The 25,449-nt window shown below is 49.9% G+C and overlaps 1 protein-coding gene across 3 annotated transcripts; it reads right to left on the reverse strand.

The window, feature by feature from the left end:
• Nucleotides 1–55: 55 nt before the first annotated feature.
• Nucleotides 56–25,346, reverse strand: Arf3 (ADP ribosylation factor 3). 3 transcript variants are annotated; one of them, XM_052748863.1, is made up of 6 exons: nt 25,127–25,346; nt 24,243–24,319; nt 4,745–4,985; nt 3,552–3,662; nt 3,227–3,351; nt 56–2,758 (listed from the first exon to the last, which is right to left on the reverse strand). In XM_052748863.1, exons 3-6 carry the CDS (start codon nt 4,890–4,892, stop codon nt 2,597–2,599), a joined length of 546 nt encoding a protein of 181 aa, XP_052604823.1. In that variant the 5' UTR covers nt 4,893–4,985; nt 24,243–24,319; nt 25,127–25,346; the 3' UTR covers nt 56–2,596. The 3 variants fall into 3 exon arrangements, with proteins under 3 accessions (XP_052604823.1, XP_052604822.1, XP_052604824.1); XM_052748862.1 differs by lacking the exon at nt 24,243–24,319; XM_052748864.1 differs by lacking the exons at nt 24,243–24,319; nt 25,127–25,346 and adding an exon at nt 22,920–23,040.
• Between the last annotated feature and the right edge of the window lie 103 nt (nt 25,347–25,449).

Here is a 25,449-nt window from a genome sequence, read left to right on the forward strand (position 1 = left end):
CGTCCGTCCCCACGGCCGCGTAGCTGCTGCACAGCATGAAGATCGCCTCCAAAGCTGCATAAGACAAGTTTAATTTCCAACCAGGGTCACAGTCATTGCATTATCCCACATTTTTGAGCAAGGATAGAGAAGGTGAGTTATTAAACATATACAGTCTACATTCCAGAGAAAGGAAAAAGAAAAAACCCACTTCAGAACCGCAGATACCACTGTAACACCACAAACTTCGGAGGCAGAGGGAAGGGGGAATCCCCAGAAAGAAAGCTGGAACAAGGAAGATCAACAATTAAACCAACTTCAGAAAAGCAGGAGAGGGAGTTTACAGAAATGGAATGGAACACGTAACCCCTAAGGACTTGTTAGGTGAATGGGAATATAGAAAGGCCCGTCCCCCACCTCCCCCCAGGAGCCAGAGATGTTACCAAGATGTTACTGCCCCCTGCTGGACATATCCGGAGCAGCATCAAGGCAACATCTACAGCTGCTTCCACCTGCTCAGCCTCAGGCTGGTCCCAGGAGGCTGAGAAAAACAAGATGCTGGGGCGGTGGGTGGAACTAGTACCTAAGAGGGAAGGTCAGAAAGCACAGCAGAGAAAGAGGCAAAGTCCTCCCCACTCACAAAGAGAGAGTAGGAAATCAAACAGAAGACAAAAACCAGGAAAAGAAAAACAGGCAACAACAGTGAATGAACTGAGAAGGCAAAGCAGAGCTCACAGATTGGCAACAGGGGAAAATGAGGAAACGGCGGAGAAAGTGTGGAGGGCAGTGTCCGGAGTGAGAGTAACGAACTCATTGTAAAAGGAAACACAACACCCGGCACCCCCCAGGTACACCTCACTCACACTCTCTCTCTCTCTCTCTCTCTCTCTCTCTCACACACACACACACACACACACACACACACACGGTATCTGGGGTTTAGTAACACAGCACTAAGTGCACTGAGGGAGACACCCCTGGAACCTCTCAGTTCGACTGGGGTAGGCTGGGGAACTGATCTGCCTGCTGTGGACAAAGCCGGCAGGAAACCTGGCCAGAGTGGAGCTCAGCAGGCCCTTCTGGGAAGGGGTCCGTCCCTCAGCCATCCTGCAGAGGGCCCAGGGTCCTGGCCTTAGCAGAGAGGTTAGGGCAGCTGGTTTGGGGCTCAGGGCGCAGCCAGCACACACAGGAGCCCAGAGAGCAGCCAGGGCCTCACTGCGACGACTTTGGCAGGACCCAGGGCAGAGCCTCAGGAGTAAGCAAGCGCCTTCCACAGACCGGCAGCAGCATCTGACCACCACAGGACGGAGGAGGGAGGCCCTGATTATCACTGCCCCAGCATCAGCCACACAGGGTCCTGTTTCCTCCACTCCGACCCGCTAAGCCTATTCAGGGACGTGTGTGAGGACTGAGGAAAGCTGCCAGCAAGGAGGGTCTGAGGCCCGCACACAGCCGAACATCATCTTTTAGCTGGTCCTGCCCTAGGAAGAGACTGGAGCATAGGGGTTGATACTGAGGTCTACTATGTCACCCCTACGCCATGGCTTCTGTTACCCCACCTGGTCAGTCCCCAGCAGGACAGGACTACTAGGTGAGAGAATCTGCCCAAGGACAGATGGAGCCACCCAGCCCCAAGATCGGAAGACTGAGGAAGGTCCCGGAGGGCAGAGGCAGGATGCTCCACACCTTACCTTCTAGTAACAAGAACAAGATGGAAATAGACCAGCTCCACCCCTCAACACGCAGGTCCCACTAACCCACCTCCCTCTGAGCTTCTGGGGAGGATCTCATGATGGTGGGGAGGACTGATCAAAGTGAGCGGGTCCCTCTCTCCTTCCTACCAACGAGGCAGCACAGAATGGCATCTCCTAGGAACAGTCATCTAGAGAGAAATGCCATTTCTTGCGCTCATAAGGGTGGAGAAGAAATATAAGGAAGACGGTTGCAGAGTCCACCATCTGTCCGAACATCCAGGAACACCAGCTGCGGAGACGAAAGCAACGGGACCCACCCATTTCCCCTGACCTCACCAACACAGAGGGCAGATGGCAGGCTCCACTGGGCAGTGTCCTGGCCGCAAGCCCTGAGCTGCACTCCACTCCCTCCCCGACCCCCACGTATACATCTCTCTATACACGTATATACAGGCGCACACATGCACGCACACACAGAGAGGCCCGTGCAATTTCCATGTAGAATAGGAGAGGGTTAGAAGGACAGGAAGATGGGGGAGAATGGCCAGGGAGACAGGGAAGGACTCGGATGCCAGAGCACAGCAAGCAGCCAGTGCCAAACAGCAACCGGAAAGAACAGCCCACTCTTCCTCCTGAAGCCCAGCAGGGAGACCACCCCATGAAACCATAACAGCCTCGTTTGTTTTAAATCCAGTAAATTGGAATGATTCATCATCAGGACAGCAGTGGGGGACTGATCATGTCAGTGACAGGGAGGGAGGGAGGGAGGGAGGCACAGGAGGCAAGGCTCTTGCTGGGCACGGAAACATGATACCCAGGACTGGCCACACTTTCAAGAGGAAGGAAGGGGAACTATGGCGGCAGGGAGACAACAGGGACGTGTCAGGAGTGGGTGGGCAGTCAGACAGGGCTGCGCCTGGCTCTCACTTCTTGTTTTTGAGCTGATTGGCCAGCCAGTCCAGGCCTTCATACAGCCCGTCCCCACTGGTCGCACAGGTGGCCTGAATGTACCAATTGCGGTGACGCAGAGAATGCAGACCCAGCTTGTCTGTGATCTCAGCAGCGTTCATAGCGTTCGGCAGATCCTGCAGTGCAAGGAGACACACACAGACACCTCAGGACCTCCCAAGTCTTCTGGAGCACCCGTTTACCAAAGGCACACCTATGGCCACCTTCTCCTTCATCTCAAGATCTGAACCAACTACTCCAGGCCCAGAAGGCCAGACCCAGACAACTTTCCATGAGGAGAGGTGGGTTATAAATGTGTGATTCAGACGGCCAAAGATCACGTCTGACAGGAGCAAGGCCAGTTCCACTACAGGGGACAGCAGGGAAGACAAAAACCCTGCAGAGACATATAGCTACCACATTCATCCTGAGGACGAAAATGCTGCTAAATTCAACTGGGCTGGAGAACAAGGAAGGGGGCATGAAGAAGCCAACGGCTTGTATTTCCCACACTACCACGTAGACAACAGTAGTCTCGGGCCTCTCCAAACAGTGACCCCCAAGGCTCCATGAAGTCTACAGTCAGGACAAGGGAGACATCGCACCTGCTTGTTTGCGAACACAAGGAGCACAGCATCCCGGAGCTCATCCTCTGCCAGCATCCTCATCAGCTCCTCTCGGGCCTCGTTTACTCGCTCCCGATCATTGCTGTCCACCACAAATATCAAGCCTAGAGAGAGAGAGAGAGCATGGAACACCCGGAGGTAACAGATGTCCCCCCATCACCACGCCCTCCAAGCATATACTCCCTTCTCTCCACTTCCAGGAGCTGCATCAGGCAGGGCTGGCTGCCCAAAACTGAAGACAACAGCCATGCTCTGCACAAACCCAGCAAAGCAGTGCCAACGCTGGCAAGTCTGTCTGCCATACCTTGGGTGTTCTGGAAGTAGTGTCTCCAGAGGGGCCGAATCTTGTCCTGGCCACCTACGTCCCATACTGTGAAGCTGATATTCTTATATTCCACTGTTTCCACATTAAACCCTTTGGGGGGAAAATGTCAATGGTCAATGGCCTCAAACACCACTTACAAATAATGACCACTAAGTTTATTCCCATTTCTTTCTTCTCAGCTTTGGACATGACACCAACAACAGGAAGCTTAAGGGATTCTAGGACCTGGTAACCCTTGACCTGGGTAGCCTGAAAGAAAATCTGAAAGAGCTGGAGAAACAGTTCAGCAGTTGGGAGCACTTGTTCTTGCAGAAGACTAGGGTTCAATTCCCAGCACCCACAAAGTAGCTCACAACCATCCATAACTCCAGTTCCAGGGGATCTGACGCCCTCTTCTATCTTCCATGGACACTAGGCTTGCATGCATATGGTGCACACACACACACACATACAGGCAAAACACACACACAGAAATAAGCATGCTTCATAGATAGATAGATAAATAGATAGATAGATAGATAGATAGATAGATAGATAGATAGATAGATAGATAGATGAAGGAAAATCTACAAAATCAACAATGAGGCCTGGTCAGAAGGTGCACAGCTGTCTGGATAACAGGAGCCAACCTTCTCCTCCATTCATTCAGATTCCCTTCTCCGTCCCACAAAGGAACCACCTTTTGCCCCTTGGTCACTAAGATGTACCTAAGGTGAGCTGTGGAGCTGAGAGGCAGAGACCTGAGACCGACAGTGCTGGGGCCTCAAGGTTGGGATGACGACCCACAACCCCATGTTTATAGCAAGGGTCCTCCCCCAGCAGGCAGGTCTTAACCAAGATCGCCACCACCAAAGATCTAAACCAAAGCAATTCCAGGCCTCTGGCAGGTACATCAAAGCCCTTCACCTGCTTTCCAAACAACACAGAGAACAATCCAACTCTAAAGCCTGAGGGCAACTGTTGAGTGCCAGGCTGCGGAAGTTCCCGAATCAGGGAGGGCCAGGGCAGGTGGGCAAACGGCAGCTCCAGCACCTGCCAGTAAGTTAAACAGATAGATACTCTCTGAAGCCCACGAAATGTGTGGACTTGCCTGGGGAGAATGGGCCAGGCGGGAGATCCACGAGCAAGCCCCTAGCCTTCCGTCAACCCGCAACAAGCTCGCCTAAGCTTACCAATGGTAGGGATGGTGGTGACAATCTCCCCCAGTTTCAGCTTATACAGGATGGTGGTCTTCCCGGCAGCATCCAGGCCCACCATCAGGATGCGCATCTCCTTCTTCCCAATTAGGCTCTTCAGAAGGTTTCCAAAGATATTGCCCATGATTACAGTGGCTGCTTTCTGAGGTCAGTGGGGCCCAGGGAGGGGCAGTGGTAGTCTGGGTTTAGCCTGGTCCCTGGTGTGGAGGGCTTGATCCTAGACAAAGCAAACACAAACTCCTTACCATCATTTGCTTGTAAGGACTTCAGATTCATGGGAATGGCCCAAGTCCTCGCTGGAGTTCATTCACTACTGGCTGAGCACCAGGAGGGACTATGAATACCCAGGCCACTCACAGACTGAACTTCTGAGAGGAGAGGCAAAGCAGAACACAGGACCCTTGTTACACCGGTAACCTACTCTAGGATGGTTGCTTACTTCATCTTTGCAGATCTGCACCTGAAAATCAAGAAGGTTCTAACCGGTGATTTCTAAAGCCTTTTTAGTTCTGATGTTCTCTGTTATACCCTAAAACACTGCAAACCCATTTGTGCCTCTCCCTCACCAACCTGACCAGACACTGAGAAGGGTGGTAGAGAGTGGAATGAGGAGTGGCACTGACTCCTGACAAGGCTCAGGCTTGCCAGGTCCCCAAGGTTTACATTCTGCTCTAGTCAAGAGCCGGTTCCTTCCCTGCCTGTCACTCTGTAATTCTATCTCCTTCCACACCAATGTCAATGAGGACGAAACATAGCAAGCCTGCCTCCTGAAGAGGACTTTTTCTACTCTGAACTGCTGCAACCTGTGCCCTGTCCTACAGCTGCACACTGAGCTGGGGCGGGGGGAGCTCTTCCACAAGGTCACCTGCAATGAGGTGATCATCTCATCCCTGCATCTTCCCTAACCCCTTCAATCTGTTTTGTCCACAAAACAGCCAGAGTGATTTTAGAGGCCAAATTAGGTCATATGGCTCTTCTGTTCAAAACTTTTGGTTGCTTCAAGCTCCCTTTAGTAAACACAAGAAGCCCTTGCAGCTTCGTGTTCCTGAAACCTAGAACAATGCTTGGTGCAATTCAACAGTTAAATTAACTCCATCAATCTCACCTCCAGCTCCAGCAAACTGAATGCTTATGCACGGTATAGACACCCAACACACACCTGCATAATGGACAAGAGCAGGAAGCAGCACTGTGAAGATTTAGGACACCAGTATGCCCATTCCAGCTACTGCTGCCGACAGAGCTCATGCATGTATGCATGCATCCCCTTCCCAATCATAGGACAGTCACAGAAATGTGCACCTGAGACTCATGGGCTAGCTCACACCTGTAATCTCCTCAATCAGAGAGTGGAGTCAGAAGAATCTGAAATTCCAAGCCAGTTCCACAGCAAGACCACCCCTCAAACGAACCCTCACACAAACAAAAGACACTTTTTTAAAGTTTTATTATTTTTATATTTATTTTACTTTAGGTATGATTATCTTGCTTGCTTATATGTCTGCATCATGTGTGTCCTTGTGCCCACAGAAGGCATCAGATTCCATTGAATGGGGGTTAGACAGATGGCTCAATGGTTAAGAGCACTGGCTGCTCTTCCAGAGGACGAGTTCAGTTCCCAAGAACCACATGGTGGCTCACAACCATCTATAATGGGATCCAATGCCCTCTTCTGGCCTGCAGATATTCACACACACAGAGCACTCACATACGTAAATAAACTCTAAAAAACAGAACAAAACCAAACTGATCAGCTGTGAGCTGCTCTATGGGTGCTGAGAATTGAACCCAGGTCTTTTGTAAGAACAAGTACTCTTGACACTGAGTCATTTCTCCAGCCGCCTTAAAATGTTTGCGCTAGAGTCTTACTTGCCCAAGATGAATTTGAACTGGCCTCTTGCCTCTACTCCCAAGGGCTAGGATTACAGGTGTGTACTACCACTTAGAAATGTACCTCTGAAACAATCTGAAATGGGGGTTACAGGTGTGCTCCACCACTTAGAAATGTACCCCTGAAACAATCTGAAATGGGGGTTACAGGTGTGCTCCACCACTCAGAAACGCACCTCTGAAACAATCTGAAATGGGGGTTCAAACCACCCATGCCAACCAGTTCTCTGTGCCTCAGGAGGCATGTGTCAGCGGCAGCTTATTCAGCAATCACCGTATGCCAGCTGCTGGCACTCTCTCGAGTCTGGAAACCAGCGACACCCCCACCCCACCCCACCCACCCCCCGCAAAACCCCGAAGGCGAAGGAACAGGTCAAGACAGAGTGCATCTAAACCCAGGAATGTGCACGGTGGATGGCGAAGAACGCTATTTACAAGGTAAAGCACGCAAGTCTGGTGAGTTAGGCTTATTTTGTTCTGCTTGTTCTCTCTACTCATCTGTAGCAAATTCCAGACTAGTGCACAGAAGTCAGATCAGCAGCCGCTGGAGACGAAGGTTGTCCAAAAATAAAAAAGAAACAGTGAGTGCAAGTGTTTCATCTTCAGACATCCCCAGACAGCCACTAAGGAGCCACTAAGATGTCCACTAAGGTGTGGCTCTCCCAGGTTTCTCAGACGAGCCCTGCCTCTGAACCATGAAGCTCATACCCGAGACAGGGCTTGGCTCAACTTTAGGGTTCAACCTCAGCCATGTTGCCCACTAGCCAGCCTTGCCACCCTTCCTGCTCCAACTCATCCAGTCAGGTCTAGGAATCTCTGCATTCCTAGGTGAGGGCAGGAAGGGGCAGGGGTGACAGGGGGTGAAAGGGACACTTGTCCAGCTGCTAAGATCAGGTGATGCCAACTGTGACAACCTCAGGGAGGTGGACTTCTGGTACCATGACCTCCACAAAGAAAACCTCCAAGTCTGGGGACCAAGCAAAGAGCTGGTATTTGTTGAAGGTTTACTATTAGGCTCTGGCTGAAATCTTAAACTTATGTCATACATTTCCCACGGTCCTTCATGACCAGACTAGCACCGATGAAATGATGACAGTGAGAATCGCAGCTGAAAGAGAAAATCAGAAGCCAACACCTTGCTTAGAGCCTGTAATAACCCTTTGCTCTGCTTCTCTGCTCCACTGTCACGCTCAAGTTACAGCTCAGAGCTGCCCCTAAACTGAGCAATGGTGACATGTGCATCTAGTCCAAGCACTTTAAGGCTGGAGCAGGACGGCCTGGGAAGAGAAGGTGACTGTGACACCTGCCTCTATGGCGTAACATGCCCTCCGAACCTCCGAAGGTCACGGAATGACGTGAGCATCTCATACAGTGAGTACTACTTTGTGAAGCTTGATTTCTTGTAAGCCGGCACATAACTGTCCCTAATTAAAATGCAATCCCCACAGCAAGACCTATATCCTTTACTTACTTGGGGCCCGCCTTCACTCCCATGACGCTGTCACTGTGGATGTTCCCTCATGCATATTGACTTGAGCCTCAACCAGAGACATCTCTATATCATTTCTTCTGTCCAGTAGGATTGGTACCTTTGTACTACTGTTAGGTGATCGACTATGCTGTCAAGCTGGGCATGGTGGTATACACCTGTGGTCCCAACACTTCAGACTCTAGGCAAGAGGATCAGAAGTTCAAGGCCACCTACAGCTATCTGTCAAGCTTGATGCCAGTGTGGGCTATAGAGTTCTAGCAAGGGCGGGGGTGGGTGGGAGTGGGGGAATCATCCAGAATGAGCCCCTACCAAAGCAACGTCCACTACACTTCCATGTTCAGTGCCTACTGTCACGGTCACACACACCCAAAATAAAGGCTGAAGGGACACTGGAGTAGATGGAAATAAATCCAAGGTGACAGGCAAGCCACAGCGCTGTCTGCTAACCTGCTTCTCCCAAAGCTAGCCCAAGCCTCTTTCAAAGGCCCTGGAAGACAGGCGAGTAAGGTACCTAGAAGGGAAGGAGGAAGCAGATGATGGCAAGGACAGAAATAACCTAGAGAAAACCCGAGTGCCAAACAGACCAGGCACAGACCACTGCAAGGGCTGCAGATGCCAATGGAAATGTGTGCATTTAAAAAAATAAAAACAAAAAATTGCTGCTGCTGCTGCTGCTGGTGGTGGCGCATGCCTTTAATCCCAGCACTCGGGAGGCAGAGGCAGGCGGATCTCTGTGAGTTCGAGGCCAGCCTGGTCTGCAGAATGAGTTCCAGGGCAGGCTCCAAAAGCTACACAGAGAAACCTTGTCTCGAACCAAAAGAAAAAATTAGCCAGGTGGTGGTGGCACACACCTTTAATCCAGTACTCGGAGGCAGAGGCAGGTGATCTCTGAGTTCAAGGCCAGCCTGGTCTGCAGAGTGAGTTCCAGGACTGTCTGAGCTGTTACACAGAGAAATCCTGTCTTGATAAAACCAAAAGAAAAAAATTAAATTAAAAAATGTTATATATTTTGACTTTAATTATATTTTTTATATATACTATATACATTAATAAGTTTTTAGATTTTGTGTGGGTGGGGGTTTTGCCTGCATGTGTGTATGTACACCATGTGCATGCCTGGTGCCTGAGTAAGCCAGAAGAGGGCATCAGAGCCCCTGGAACTGGAGTTACTGAGGTTGTAAGTCACCATGTGAGTGAGGAGAAGCAAATCCTGGTCTTCTGCGAGAGTAACACTGCTCTTAACTCCCACCTCTCCAGCCTGTTGCGTATTTTTATTTCTAGTACAGGCAGATCTTTGAGTTTAAGGCCAGCCTGGTCTATAGGGTGAGTTCCAGGGCTACCCAGACAAACCTTGTCTTGAATAACAACAACAAAAAATAGAGCAAAACTGGAGAAATCTCCCCTTTCCATTAATATGCAAACTAAGCGGATAAAGATCTAAATTAAGGATCTGGTAGCTACTAAGCACCTTCCTAAGCACCTTCCCTGCCCCCCCCCCCAACAGTCAGGGTTTATGACTCCTTTTTAGCATAATTGGGAGTTTGACTTAGCATTCCAAAGGAGATGCTGACTTCTTTGCCTTTCTCTATACCTCTCTGACATACTAAGAGATAGTATGTGCCCCTGTAGTGGGTAGCCATTCCAGCTTTGATCTGGAAGTTCCAACCCCCATTGAGCCTTCGGTAACTGTCACGCCTACAAGGCAGGGCAGAGGGAGGACCCTGAAGACCCAAGATCCGGATGGGTGGCTCTCTTGGTTCCTGGACCCTGGACGCTGGAGGTAGACCGAGCAGAGTTCTCCAGAGAATATCGCCGGACTGCGCTACACCTTTCTCAGACCCTGTTACCTATCCCTTCACTTGTGAGTTACCCCACAAAATAAACCTCCCTTTTAACTGCGTGGAGTGGCCTTAATGATTTCACCAATATGCCCCCATCACTAGGATGGTGGCAGCTTTTAGCAGTGTGCTGAGAACACAAACAATTACTATCTCTTTGGTTGTAAACCTTAGCCTTTTCAAGGGCTGAGCCATCTCACTAACCCTATAGAATTCCTTCACCAGAATGCATTCCTAGAAAGACACCGCAGGTAATCTGGCCATGTATCTCAGTTGGAAGAGTACCTTCCTGGCTTGTATGAACCCCTGAGTTTGATCCCCAGGACTTCATGAAGCCAATCATGGTTGAGCATGCCTGTAATCCTCACAGTCCTGGGAGATGGATCAGAAACTCAAAGTCATCCTCAACTATGAGCTGGATTAGAGGCTAGCCTGGAGTACAAGACCCTGCCTCAAGAGAAGGAGGAAGGAGGGAAAGGTGGAAGAGGAGAGAGAAGGGAGGAGAGAGAAAGACCAGGAGAGACGAAGCCTGGACGACGGTCTCCCTATTTACCCGTTACTCCCTTTCACCATTTTGTGGGCAGGGCAAAATGGCCAGGGTTCCAGGACTACTGGAAACCAGGATAGCAGTTAAAACAGAAAACGAGACTCCAGATGAATAATGGACAGTAGTAATCTCTCTTAACAGAGTATCTCAATAGTCTATTTTTTTTTTTTTTTTTTGGTTTTTTTTGAGACAGGGTTTCTCTGTGTAGCTTTGCGCCTTTCCTGGAACTCGCTTTGGAGACCAGGCTGGCCTCGAACTCACAGAGATCCGCCTGGCTCTGCCTCCCGAGTGCTGGGATTAAAGGCGTGCGCCACCACCGCCCGGCCCTCAATAGTCTATTTTACATTCAGAAATTTTTGTTAATTGGGGGTAAACTAACAAGAGCCCCCAAACTGTGCTCTAGGACCAAGTGGAGCACTGCTTGAGTTCAGTCAAGAACAGACTGACTGAGGACTCATTTGAGGACATCCTCACCAAGGACCAAATGCACTCCCACTCCTCCATTCCCGCAAAGGCAGCCATCTTGGCCTATGTATTCTGCAGAAAACATGCCTGTCTCAACCTTAAGGGCATTCTGACGGTCACAGCCTAGTCGGCCTCGCGCACTCCTCCCAACTGACTCCAACCATGGCGTCTGTCAGAGGATCTGGCACCACCCCCTCTTCTTCAGGGTCCAGAGGAAGGCAGAAGAACCTCTCAAACCCTCTGCTGCCAGGCAAGATAAAATAAGAGCAACTGTGCTCCCAGGTAATTTTCAAATAGAGGTATCATTAATAGAAATGCTATTTGAAACACTGATAACCAAAAGACCAATAGTTTAGGGCATGGTAAGCCTGCATTATTCTCCAGGATAGGTGGCTGGTGAAGCTGTGGTTGATACACACACACACACACACACACACACACACACACACACACACACACACACACACACACACACACATTGTTTTTTGAGATAGGTTCTCTCTATATAGACCTGTCTGGCCTAGAACTCACATAGATCCTCCTGCCTCTGCCTCCCAAATGCTGGGGTTAAAAGGGTGTACCACCATGCCTAAAGACATAGGTAAAGCATAAGTTTTATCTCAAGAACTTGAGATAGAACACTTGAGTCAGAACACAAGAACTGACTGGTATCTTAGTAACACCTACGATTTTCAAAGTCAAGAAATCACTTCTTTTGTCTGTTATCGGTGATTCATCAAAAAGTACACTAAACAAGGATGAGGGACTAAGAATGAACTCAGCTGTAGAGTGCTTGCCTAGCATGCAGAAAGGGCTGGGTCTATCCCAGGACTGCACACAAACGGTGTGAGGGCACACGACTCTAGCCCCAGCACTGAAGATGGAGGCAGAAATACTAGGAGTTTACACTCATTCTTGGCTACATAGCAAGCCCATGCCAGCCTAGGAAAAAGACAAAGAGGTAAAGGGTAACTCTCAGACACGAATCTCAGTCACACCTGCACCAATCACCAAAGGAAAAGAAGTAACCAGGTCGTACAGTGGGAATGCACAGGAAACAGTCTGTGCAAAGGCATAAAGACCTGAGGCACAGATCCCACATTTGACTGGTCAAGGTCATGGCAACTGGGAAGTCATTTCTGTGGCTGAGCACTGTGAACACACGGAAGTGATACGGGATGGTACTGGAGAGATGAGGAAGGATTGATCACGAAGGCCCTTAGCAGTTAGAGCAGAGTAACATGGTCAGACAAGTACTTTAGAAAGACCATTCTAATAGCAGATTCACAACTAAATAAAGAAGGCAAAACTGATCCGGGCGGTGGCGGCACACACTTTAATCCCAGCACTCGGGAGGCAGAGCCAGGCGGATCTCTGTGAGTTCGAGGCCAGCCTGATCTACAGAGCGAGTTCCAGGACAGGACAGCCAGAACTACACAGAGAAACCCTGTCTTGGGGGAAAAAAAAAGGGTGGGGGGAGCAAAATTGAAAGCAAAAACCATCTGACAAGTACAGTAATACAATGAGAAATCAAAGTTCTTTTTGTTGTTGTTTCCAAGACAGGGTTTCTCTGTGTGACAGTCCTGCCTGTCCTAGAACTTGCTCTGTAGCCCAGGCTGGCCTCAAACTCACTGAGATCCGCCTGCCTCTGCCTCCCCAGTGCTGGGATTAAAGGTGTGCACCACCACCCATGCAGTAGCTCACAGCTGTCCTAACCCCAGGTCCAGGGGACCCACTGCCCTCTCCTGGTTTCCACAGGCACTGCAGAATATGCGCGCACATACACACATACACACATACACACACACACACACACACACACACACACACACACACAGCACACGTACAAAGATGCAGGCAAGATGTGCACACAAAAAAAAAACGGTTTGTTGTTTTATTTTTTTGGTTTTTTCAAGACAGGGTTTCTCTGTGTAGCTTTGCGCCTTTCCTGGAACTCACAGAGATCCGCCTGGCTCTGCCTCCCAAGTGCTGGGATTAAAGGCGTGCGCCACCACCGCCCGGCCCTTTTCACCAATCTTTAAAAGGAGTATGAATGTCCTCTTGTCTAGCCTTCAGATGACATACATAGACAAGACGTTAAACCAGGGATGGCAGCTCACACCTGTCATCTCAGCACTCCGGAGGCTAGGACAGGAGGCGTGCGTGCCAAGAGTTTAAGGCTACCCTGGACTAGAGACCCTGTCTCAAGGGGAAAACAACACAAAATCAGTGTAGGGATGGCTCAGTCACTGAGGCGCTTGTCTTGAAAGCAAAGGGACCCGTCAGAGCCCCAGAACCACGTGAAACAGTCAGCTCTGGAGGTACCTGTAACCCCAGGGTAGGAAAGCAGAGACAAGGGAGACCCTTGACTCACTGTCCAGCCAGTCAAGCCAAGTCGTTCCTAAGGATACCCACAGTTGTCCTCCAGCCTGCACGTGCGCACACACACGCACCCACACCCACACCCATGCAGAAAGGAATGGGGGGGAGGGACAGAAAGCTGTCCCAGGAGGTCAACACACTTGCCACTACATATGACAACCTGGGTTCGATGCCCAGGACCCTTGTGGTTACCCTCTGACCTTGACAGGTGTGCCATGATGGCTGCCTTCTCCCACATACACAAATAAAGAAATGTAATTTTTTTTTTGGAGGGAGGGAGGATTCGAGACAGGGTTTCCCTGTGTAGTCCTGGCTGTCCCAGAACTCGCTCTGTAGACCAGGCTGGCCTTGAACTCAAGAGATCTGCCTGCCTCTGCCTCTGCTGAAATTAAAGGTGTGAACCACCATCACCTGAAAAATAAATGTAATTTTTAAAATTAAAAAAAAAAGAAAGGCTAGTTGGGAGACTAAACAGTAGCTAAGAGGTTAAGAGCCACACAGTGAGATTCTGTCTCAAGTAAAACAGAACTCCAAACTCCTAGGGTCAGAGAAAGGACTCAACCATGGAGGACTTGTGGCTCTTGCAGAGGACCCGAGTTCAGTTCCCAGAACTCACACGGTGGCTCCCATCTGTCTGTAACTGTAGTTCCATCGTTCTGACATTCGTGGGCACCAGGCACACATGCTGCACATACATACACACAGTCAAAAACACTTATACACATAAAAAAAATCTTAAAAAAACAAAATAGGATGATAAGCTATCTTAACAAAGGACACACCTAAGAGCTCTGGTGTTGAGAGGCTGAGACACACAAGGCCGGCCTAGGCTACAGTGAGACACTATCTCACAAGAGTCACCCACTCAAATAAGAATAATAAAAACTAGATAAGCAGAAAATGGGAGAATAGGCCCTTTAATGACAAGCGAATGGATTAAAAGGAACCAAAGTTGGGGAGGGAGCACTGGAGGAGAGGAGGGTGGGGAAACTGTGACCGGGATGTAAATAAATGAGTAAATTTATTTTTTGTTTTTTGGGGTTTTTTTTGTTTTTGAGACAGGGTTTCTCTGTGTAGCTTTGGAGCCTGTCCTGCAGACCAGGCTGGCCTCAAACTCACAAAGATCCGCCTGGTATAATTTTTTTTTTTTTAAAGGAACAAATGGTTCCAGCCTTATACTTTAAAATTACTTATAATGAGTTTTATCTCCAAGTATATGGTTCAATGGCTACAGCGACACTGCTGTGTGACTGTGACCATTATTGTCTCCAGAACTTTCTAACTTTCCCAAGTGGAACTGTACTTGTTAAACAAGAATCCCTGTTCACATGCTGGGGATGCAGCACCTGTACGTAGTATGCACAAGGCCCTGGCTTCCAACTGCAGCTCTGAGGGGTGGCCACTGGGGTGTGTGTGTGTGTGTGTGTACACGCTGTGGAACACATGTGGAGGTCAAAGGACAATTTGGAACAAGTGGTTCTTTCCTTCCCTCCCATGAGTCCCCGGGATCAGGGTCGTCAGGCCTGGTGGCAGCACCTTCACCTGGTGACCCGCCTCGTGCCCTCTGTGCTGGTTAGCTTGCCAGCTGACCCAAGCTATCACCATCTTTGAAGAGAGACACTCAGCCTCGGAAACACCTCCATCAGATCGGCCATAGCAAGTCTGTGGGGCGTTGTCTTGACTGACGGATGTGAGAGGTCCTGGCCCACCGTAGGCGATGCCACCTCTGGGCAGTGGTCCTGGCTTGTGTAAGCAGGCTGAGCAGCCATGGGAGCAAGCTAGTAAGCAGCACTCCCCATCTCTGTATCAGCACCCACCTCCAGGTTCCTGCCTGGGATTCCCTTCAGGATAAACTATAAGGGGTAGATGAAATAAACCCTCAAATTCTCTCAAATTGCTTTCTGTCATGGGCTTTATTACAGTGACCTAAGAGACAGCATTCTACTGTCTAAATTCATAACTTCACTAGTCTATCTCAGGGAAGGCAGTATCTGCCTGTTTTATCTGCCTTATTTTAATCATATTCCCTTGCTACTTTAATAAACCTGGGATACATGAGACCCTCCCTCTCAAAAAAAAAAAAAAAAATCCTCGCTGGGTGTGGCTGTGGCTGTGGCGGCAGCACCATGAGTCTGAGGTGAGCCACGCTGAGTCTTCCTTTCTGCTGAGTGCCTCAACCCTTGGGCTTACACCTATGTTGAAATCTTTATTAGATCTCAACTCTGCTTCGTTCAAAAGGAAACAAAACCAAACTACAAAAGGGCAGCCGGCAGCCGGGAAGGACCACCAGATACATCAGCAGAGTAAATCGTGACCGCACATCGGGCACACTGAGGAAGGTCACTACCAGCAGAGGGTAGGGCTGGAGTGCAGTTTCACGGGAGATCACCTGCTTTACCATCCATGGGGGCTGAAGAGATGGCTCGGTAGTCAAGAGAACTTCTGCTCTGGCAGAGGACCTGAGCAAATCCCCAGCACCCTGGTCAGTGAGCTCACAACCACCTGCAACACCAGCTCCAGGGCTGACACCCTCTTCTGGCCTCCTTGGGCATCTGCACACATGTGCTATGTACTCACAAAGACCCACACGCATACACATAAATAAAAACAAACTTTTTAGTAAGGATACATGAAAGCCTAGGTTTGAGAGCCAGCATTAACACACACCCCCAAAAAAGGTCAAAGGCTAGAGAAAGGTCAAATTAAATTAAGACCTTAGGTAAATAAAATTACCTATGGTATGAGACAATCAGTAATGATCCTGGTGTGCATTAAAACATGCCTAATTCCAACTGTGCCCATGATAGTGGCTACGATTGAGTTCAGGCCAGAGTTGGAAACACAGTAAAGCAGAAATCTGGAGAAGACTTCAGGAAACAAAATCTAAGAGGCCACACCAGACAAGGATGGACCCCAACCCCCTTGTCTGATGAAGGCTCAGACTCAGTATATGAGCATGCATGGTCAAGGTCCAACATCCTAACACTCAGGAGTCAGAGCAGGCAGACCCCTCGCCCCAAAAGCATGATCTAGTCAGACAAAACAGACCTGATAAAACCACTCCCCTCTTTCCCCCAACCTCTGAGGCACCATCCTGACCAAAGCTCTTCGGCCTGCCCTAGTCTTTTAGGGTCTGGGGGGGGGGGGTTTGTTTGTTTTTAAATAAAAACAGTTTTTTAAAAAGCTGGTTATGGTGCACTTGCCTCATTTTATGTGTGTGGTGTTTTGCCCGTATGTAGGTCTGTGCACCGCAAGCAAGCCCGGTACCTGTAAGGTTCCAGGACAGGATCCCCTGGAAAGGGAGGTACAGACAGTTGACAGCTATCACGTGGATGCTGGGAACCAAACTTGGATCCTCGACAAGTGCTCTCAACGCTAAGCCATTTCACCAGCCCCTGCTTTATTTCTTACAACTGCTCCAAGTCCAGGTACACTGTTTTCCTCATTATGAAAATATAACAGTAACTGTGGGTAGTGGAAAGCCTTAATAAAGCCAATCTGGCCCCTGGTGCAGGTCAAGATGGAGTTCACAGAAAACGGGTCAAACAGAAAGCCAGAATCTGGACAAGGTCAGCTATAGCAGCACCTAAGGGGGACTGGAGAGATGGCTCAGCAGTTGTGAGCATTGGCTGCTCTTCCAGAGGACACAGGTCCAATTCCCTGCACCAGCATGGTGGCTCACAATCATGCGTTAACTCCAGTCCCACGAGATTGGCCACCTTCTTCCAGCCTGCACATGCACTACAGGCATGTGGGTACACAGACATGCACAGCCAAACACTGATATACTGGGTATTTTTTTTTAATTTTTTTTCTTTTAAAAGAGCCTAAAGAAACAGAAAAAAATGTGGTTTATGCACGCTCGTCTGTTTCACTTTCTGGAGATAAAGCCTCTCAAAGTGCCTCTGATGCATTCCAGGTCAGCTGGAGGCACCAATCACAAAGCCAGTGGGTGCCCAGGCAGGACTTCAGCAGACCAGAGTCTGCAGACCCATCAGCTCAGGTTTCTAGCTGCTGTGTGTGCCATAACAGAAAAAAGGTTGGGAATTCCTGCAGATATGAACTCTACCTGCAGGGGTGTGTGTGCACAGGCTCCCTTTTCCAGACTATGAACTCTACCTGCAGGGCGTGTGTGCACAGGACCCTGCCCCAGACTATGAACTCTACCTGCAGGGGTGTGTGTGCACAGGCTCCCTGTCCCAGACTATGAACTCTACCTGCAGGGCTGTGTATGCTCCTGTCCTGGCACAAAGCAGAAGGACTGACCTGGAGCTGGTGACTGACACACTTTCTGAAATGGTCCCATGAGGATGACTAAATATTTGTACTATCAAGACAGCAAGTGATCTACTTGTGGCCCCCAGTCCTCCTCCTGAAAGTGACAAACTGGAGATGTGGTTTCCATGTTCTCAGAGCCCTAGTGTTCCTTGGATGGGACCAAGAGGCTGCCAAGACACCAGGCATGGTATCTACCTATAATCATAGCACACGGGAGGCAGAATCAGGCCACTGTGGGCTACGTAACAAACTCCGGGCAGTCTGGATGCAGGCAACCCTCTCTCAAAAAGGGACGTGGGTCCAGATGGCTCAACAGGCAAAAGCACTTATCAACCCTGAAGACCTGAATTCAACCCCAGGATCCACACAGTGGAAGGAGAGAAAGAACAAGTTGTCATCTTAACACATCCACGCACGCACGCACGCACGCACGCACGCACACTGAATGGCATGCACATCCCCTCACACACACATAGTAACTAAATAAAAAAAATGTCGGAGAGATGGCTCTGCAGTTAAGAGCACTTACTGCTCTTGCAGAAGACTCAGGTTTGGTTCCCAGCATCCACATGGTAGCTCACAACCACCCATAATCCAGTTCCAGGGGATCTGACGCCTTCATCTGACCACAGGCACCAAGTACCATACACATGGTTCACATACAGACATGCAAGAAAAACTCTCATGTGAATAAAAATAAATGTTTTTTTTAAAAGCCAAGGAAAAAAAGAAAAGGTCTAACTTTAAAAAAAAAAAAAGCTGCCTGGGAAGAAGAGGCCCCACATACAGAGGATCTAACTGTCCCCCCCCTCTCCCCAGCAGCATACCCACCCACTTCTCTCAATAAACCATTTTATGTATTAGACTAAGGTTTTACTTGGGGTGAAGTCTGAACGGAACTCAGCTCAGTCGGAGTGCTTGCCTGGCGTGCACAAGGCGGGCGGGCGGGGGGGGGGGGGGGGTGTGTCACTCACTATCTTGTAATGGTTATGCACGCCTGCATCCCAGACTACAGCAGTGGGGGGGGGGGGGGGCGGCAGAAGAGTCATCAGTTCAAAGACATCCTCAACTACTCGGCTAGTTTATGAGGCCATCCTAGGCTACATACCCCCATCTCTCTCTCTCTCTCTCTCTCTCTCTCTCTCTCTCTCTCTCTCTCTCTCTCTCTCTAGCTCTCTGTCACACACACACACACTTTCAACAGAAAACAAAGGCTCTCTTGCATCCTGAATTATCATTGTAAGCGTTCACACTGACACGCACACATAAAGTAATAAAAAGGCGTGGCAGGCCCTTACCAGCAATGGGAGAGCTAAGGGCACCAGGAGGCCTGTCCCTCAGTTATGTGACCCTTCTTGAGGAATGTGGCAATAACAGAGGATCCCTCAAGTCTTAAACCACTCCTTTCCAGTCTATGTGGTGTAACAGATCCTTTCTAGAAATCCACAAGAAAATTATAGCACATGGCCAGGCAGTTGGTGACACACCCCTTTAATCTCAACACTCACCAGCACTCACAGGGTTAGGGAGGCAGAGCCAGGCGTATCTCTGAGTTTGAGGCCAGCCTGGTCTACAAAGCAAGTTCCAGGACAGTCAGGGCTACACAGAGAAACCCTGTCTCTAAAAGCAAAAAAAAAAAGAAAGGAAGTAAATTATAGCACATTCACTAAAGACAATTCTTTCTGAACAATTCTTTCCCAGACAGAATATGAAGCCTTCACTTAAAGTTTGTGCGAGGTGGTGGTGATGCACACCTTTAATCCTAGAGTCAGGAGGTAGAGTCAGGCAAATCTCTGAGTTCAAGGCCAGCCTGGTCTACAGAGTGAGTTCCAGGACAGCCAGGGGGTACAAAAACCCTATTGAAGGAAAAAAAAAAAAATGGCTCAGTTGTTGAGTACAGACTGCTCTTCTGGAGGAACCAGGATCAGTTCCCAGCACCACCAGCATCCATAACTTATGTTATGGGAGCTCAAGTTAACAGTTATAAAACGCCCAATGTGGGCGCTAGGTAGGAACAACTCTGAACTCTCTCCAGCCCTTAAAAGGTAACTACACCTTCATGGAGTGCACATGCAGTATACGTGGGCAGCTGTACGGCAAGCGACCTGTGGCAGTCACCGGACAACTTCTGAACACTGGTTCTTTCCCACATGGGTTCCAGGACTCACACTCAGGCCTCCTGGCTAGGCTTCAGGTGCCCCTGACCTGCGAAGGCAGAGTCTCACCTTCCTAAAGCTGCAACCCTTTAATGCACTTCCTCATGTTGTAGGGACCCACAACCGTAGCACTCGTTGCTAAGACGTAACTGCAATGATTTTATGTGACCCCTGTGAAAGGGTCCTTCAAATCCCAAAGGGGTTGAGACCCATAGGCTGAGAATCACTGTGCTGAGCCTGAAGTCTCACTGGTCCCTGAAGACTTCATGTTGGTTGGTTGGTTTTTAAACATAGGGTCTCAGTGCCTAAAGGGATGGCTCAGTGGTTACAGCACTGGCTGTTCTTCCGGAGGACTCAGGTTCAAGTCCCAGCACCCACATGGCAGCTCACAACTTTCTGTAACTCCAGTTCCAAAACACCAATGCACATAAATAAAAATAAATGAACAGGGTGTCACTATGTAACTCAGACTGGCCTTAAGTTCATAGGTCCATCTGCCTCTGCCTCCGGAGTGCTGGGACTAAAGGTGTCACCATGCCCAAGGAAGTCTTCACTTTTTTTGGAACTCCTTCCAAAAGTTCCCTGATTCCTTTTATTATAGAAGTGTTATTTAGTTCTTTACCCCAACCCCCCACAGATCTCCCAATGGAGAAGGCCTGATAGAGAACTACAGACATCATAATCTCTGGGCCTTAACAATGTTTTGTGAAATGGGCACTCAGAGATGGACATTCTTTTTTTTTTTTTTTTTTTTTGGTTTTTTCGAAACAGGGTTTCTCTGTGGTGTTTTGGTGCTTGTCCTTGATCTTGCTTTGTAGCCCAGGCTGACCTCAAACTCACAGAGATCTGCCTGGCTCTGCCTCCTGAGTGCTGGGATTAAAGGTGTGCGCCACCACCCGGCAGATGGACATTCTTAAAAGGACAAAAACTAAAGGAAACACTGTCAACAGGGATCCTAAATACTGGAGAACTGAGTCTCTAAACTCAACCAGGATGTTCATCTCCTCCCTGTCAGTCAGTCAGCGTCACTTCTCAGATTTGTGTTCTGTTAAACAGGGTGACTAGCCAGGTGGTGGGGGTGCATGTCTTTAGTCCCTGCACTCAGGAGGCAGAAGCGGGAGGATCTCTGTGAGTTCGAGGCCAGCCTGGTCTACAGAGTGAGTTCCAGGATAGCCAGAGCTACACAGAGAAACCCTGTCTCAAAAAACCAAAATAAATAGAACAAAACAAACACAAAAATCCAGGGTGACATTTCATTTATCCCAGGCTGGCCTCAAATGCAATGTGTACTGAGAATGACCTTGAAGTTTTTAAAATAATTTTTATTTATGTTATGGGTTCTGGTGCTTTGATTGCATGTATGTCTGGACCACCTGTGTACCTGGTGCCTGCAGAAACCAGAGAAGGTGTCAGATGCCCAACAACTGGAGTTACAGATGGCTTGAGCTGCCATGTGGATGCTGGACATCACATCCAGGTCCTCTGGAAGAGCCTATACTCTTGACCATTGAGCCATCTTTCCAGCCCCAATCTTTAATTTCTGATCCTCCTGCCTCTGACTTCCCTATGGTTTGTGGTACTACACCTGGCCAGGGACAGAACGTGAGGCTCATGTGCGCCACTCCACCTGAGCTCCACCGCTAACCCTGTCTTTAAAAGGCTTATTTATGGATGTGTCTTCGGGTTTTGAACGCATATGTACAAGCACCATGTACCTGCCTGGGGCCCACAAGGCAGAAGTCACCGGGTACCCTGGAACTGAAGTTAAGGATGATTTCGGGTGGGTGCTGGGAACCAAAGTGCTCTCAACTGATGAGCCATCTCTTCGACCACATCCTTTCTTCTTTAATTAAATTATAAGTGTGTACGTGTGCATGCAATGCCTAGGAGTCCAGAAGAGGTTGTTGGATCTTTTGGAACTGAGGTTACAGGTGCCGTGGGTTCCTGATGTGGGTGCTGGGAACTGAACACCAGTCCTCCAAATAAGCAGCAACAAGCAAGCTCTAACCACTGGGCAAACTCCTCTGGGGCCTCCCTTTTTTTGAGACAAGGTTTCTCTGTGTAACATCCCAGTGCGTCCTGGAACTCACTATGTAGACCAGGCTGGCCTTGAACTCACAGAGATCCACCTGCCTCTGCCTCTGCCTCCCAAGTGCTGGGATTAAAAAGGCATTCAATGCCACCCAGCCCCGTTTTTCTTAAACAAGGTTTCTTGTAGCATCCAATGGCCTCTAACTCCTGATCCTCTTGCCTCTACCTCCCAAGTACTAGAAGTATATCCATGTCTTACTCATCACACTCAGCTACAGAGTGACTTTTCTTTAAAAAAAAAAAAAAAAATTATTTTTACACCGTTTTTGTCTGGAGGCCAGAGAGTAGCTTTGTAAGAATCAGTTCTCTCCTTCCACCATGTGGGTCTAGGGCAGGAGCTCGGAATCAAACTCAACCTTCAAGCTTGGCGGCAAGAGCTCTTCCCCACCGAACCATCTCACCAGGCCTACGGTATCACCCATGTCTTTACATCCAAGATGATGGTTCTGGGCCCCTGCCCCGCTCCACCTTCACCTCCTGCTGAAGCAGCAAGAAGTGCCTCTCTAAACTGACACTGGAAAAAGAGATGTCACCACTGTGAGACACTGTATAAAGTTCCTCCTCATGGGCACCAAGCAGCTTTCATGAACTTCCTCTCTTTTGAGGCGGCCCTAAGTGTCCTCGTCATCGCTATTACAACAAAAGATTATTAATAGCAGTTAACACGTGTTGGTGCGTGTCTTGCACAATACTCAGTACTTTTGTCTCATTTAGCTCTCATGACAGCCCTGTTAGGTAGCTGCTCCCATCACCCTCTTTTTTTTTTTTTTTTTTTGGTTTTTCGAGACAGGGTTTCTCTGTGTAGCTTTGCGCCTTTCCTGGGACTCACTTGGTAGCCCAGGCTGGCCTCGAACTCACAGAGATCCGCCTGGCTCTGCCTCCCAAGTGCTGGGATTAAAGGCGTGCGCCACCACCGCCCGGCTCCCATCACCCTCTTTACACACAAGGAAAATGAAACCGAGAACAAGAAATTTTACCAAATGTCCACAATAAAACAGCAGATGAAACCCACCTCCCATTTTGTCCGATCCTAGAGCCCACCTTTAATGACTCTCTCGTTCCGTCTCTAAAAACACTTTTAACCAAAATGGTGAAAGGAGCCAAACACCCTGGTATGCGCGTCTCTTGGGCCTCTTGGTATGTATTTCCAGTTCTATGAGGAAGCAGATTCACACTGTTACCCCAGCTTTAACAAACCTGGTTTCGAAGAAGTTTCTCCTTCTAATCAATAGAGATGGCCTCTGTCCTTTAAGGCCATTTCACCTCATAAATACTGGAAAGGGAGAAGATGAACACTCTACAGCATCACCCTAAGACCTGACAAGACTTCTCAATTCGTTTGTATTTATTTTATTGTTAGTGATAATCTTGCTATGTAACCCAGACTGGCCTAAATCTCTATCCCCCGCTGCATCTTCCTAGTGCTAAGGTTACGGTCCCCGTCGCCAGACCTGGCCTTCCTCCTCTTTTCCTTGAACCACAGCTAGAAACCTTGCAGATTTCTACACACACGCCTACCCTGTGTTCACCTTATAAAAGCAAGATCCTTGACATCAAACCTAGCATGTCTCAAAAAAGGAAGTAAGGTTCTGCTGTGGGGGCTCACACTTTAACCTGAGCACTCAAGAGACAGAGGCAGGCAGCTGCTGGGCAGCAAGGGGACTACCCAGAGAGACCTGTCTCAAAAAAGGAAAAGGAAAAGGAAAAAAAACAAGTAAGGGAGGGGAGGGAAAGAGAAAGAAGGGAGGAAAACTGTGCAAGTGGCAGGAGCCTGAGTGTGTACCACATGGAGCCTTCCTTTTCCAGCTGCCTGCAAGGTCAATGATTCATTCTGTGCAAAGACGAGCCTAAGTGGATCGAGCCTTCCTTAAAATGGGCTTTAACAATTTATTCAAACTCAGGACCAATACACAAAAGACCAATCCTCCGGCCACTGCCTGTCCCAACAAGTGGAGACACTACCCCCAAACAGGCCTAAGACAAAATGGCAGCAAAGACAGTCTCCATCTACCTGACTGGAGGTATGCAGACTAGATTCTATCCTGTCGCCATGAGTCAAGCGATCAGACTCCTGCAGCAGATCTCCCAATAAAACTTTCATGCCACAGACCGAGGGTGAACCAATCCAACGGCAGCAGAAATAGGTTTTACATTACCTTTCTCTTCACCCTAATGACCTCACTATTTCCTTCTCGCTCCTGACCACACACTCCTCCACCACATTCTTCCTGGCCCAGAGACCAGCAGTAATAGAACCCCAAAAAGGAACAAGACTCTCCCAAAGAGAGTGACCACTTAACTAATCAAGTGGCCCGTTTTTAACAGGGAACTTTACCTCCCCACCTCCCCGTTCTTTCAAAGGACTGGCGTAAGCAATGGCTTCATTTTCTGTTCCGGGAATCCTGGGACTTCCTAGAGAAAGAAAGCGGATTGGAAGACACAAACTCAGGGCCAGTGACAAGATGCTCCCTCCTCCGGTGAGACCGCCCCCGCTACGCCTGGGGGAGGAAGGCCCCACCTCTCTCCTCCAAGCGAGCTCAGGGCCCCCTCCCCCTTCTCCAGCCTCCTCTCCACCCTCTCCCCACCTGCTGCCCTCTTCCCAACCTGCCCTTCCCAGCACCCCCAAAGCAGAACATGGGAACAGTGCGCAGCGGTGCCTCACCAGTCGGCCCTGAAGCTAAAACCCCAGTCCCCGTGCCTCACGATGGGTGAGGAAGGATAACCATAGCGAGGCTTTTCTTTGGTCCCCCCCCCACACACACACACAGCTTAGGCGAGGGAGAGAGAGAGAGGGGGAAGGAAAAAAAAAAAGGCAGCATTCCTCATAGCCTTTAAAGAGAAGGAAAAGATCCAAACAGCCACACCGCCCCCGCATCACCTCCCCCTGGTCAGCTTGCCTCCCCCGCGCCCCAGCCCTCGAACGCTCCACCTCTGCAGCCCGGGTCGCCCCCTCGGGCGAGGCGGAGGACGAACCCCGCGTGCGCCCCCCGCCCCCACCCCGGCTCGGCGTCCTTCAGCTGCGGGGGCAGGAGCGGGGCTGGGGACCCCCCGCCCTCCAGCTCCGCGGGCAGCGTCCCCCGCACCTCGCCGCCAGGCCGTGCGGGCCGGACCACGGCGGCGGCGGGGGTGGGGGGGGGGGAACCCGGGCTCCTCGGCTCCCACCCTGAGCCAGCCGGCCGCTTCCCTGCCCGGACCCGCCTTCCCTCTCCAGCTCCGAACCTGTTCCTGCTCCGGGCGCCGCGGCTGCCGCTGCTGCCGCCGCTGCCGCCGCCACCTCCGCCCCCGCAGGTTCCGCCTGGCTCTCGGGCCGCTTTGCCTCCCCGCTCCCCGAGCCGACCGCGGCGAAGCTGGTCCGCTGGCCCGCTCCTCCGCTCCCTCCTTCCTTCCCTCCACCTAGCACCGGAAGCCGCGACGGCGACGGGAGATGTGCGGCGAACCCCCACCCCCAGCCCGGGATACTTCCCACCTCCACGATCGCGCGAGAAGTGCGCGGCGGCGGCGGCGGCGGCGGCGGCGAGCGGCGGCTCTCGCGAGACCCGGTC

This window comes from Peromyscus californicus, unplaced genomic scaffold (assembly GCF_007827085.1).
Source record: "Peromyscus californicus insignis strain IS unplaced genomic scaffold, ASM782708v3 Scaffold_20__1_contigs__length_68692818, whole genome shotgun sequence".
Taxonomy (NCBI): domain Eukaryota; kingdom Metazoa; phylum Chordata; class Mammalia; order Rodentia; family Cricetidae; genus Peromyscus; species Peromyscus californicus.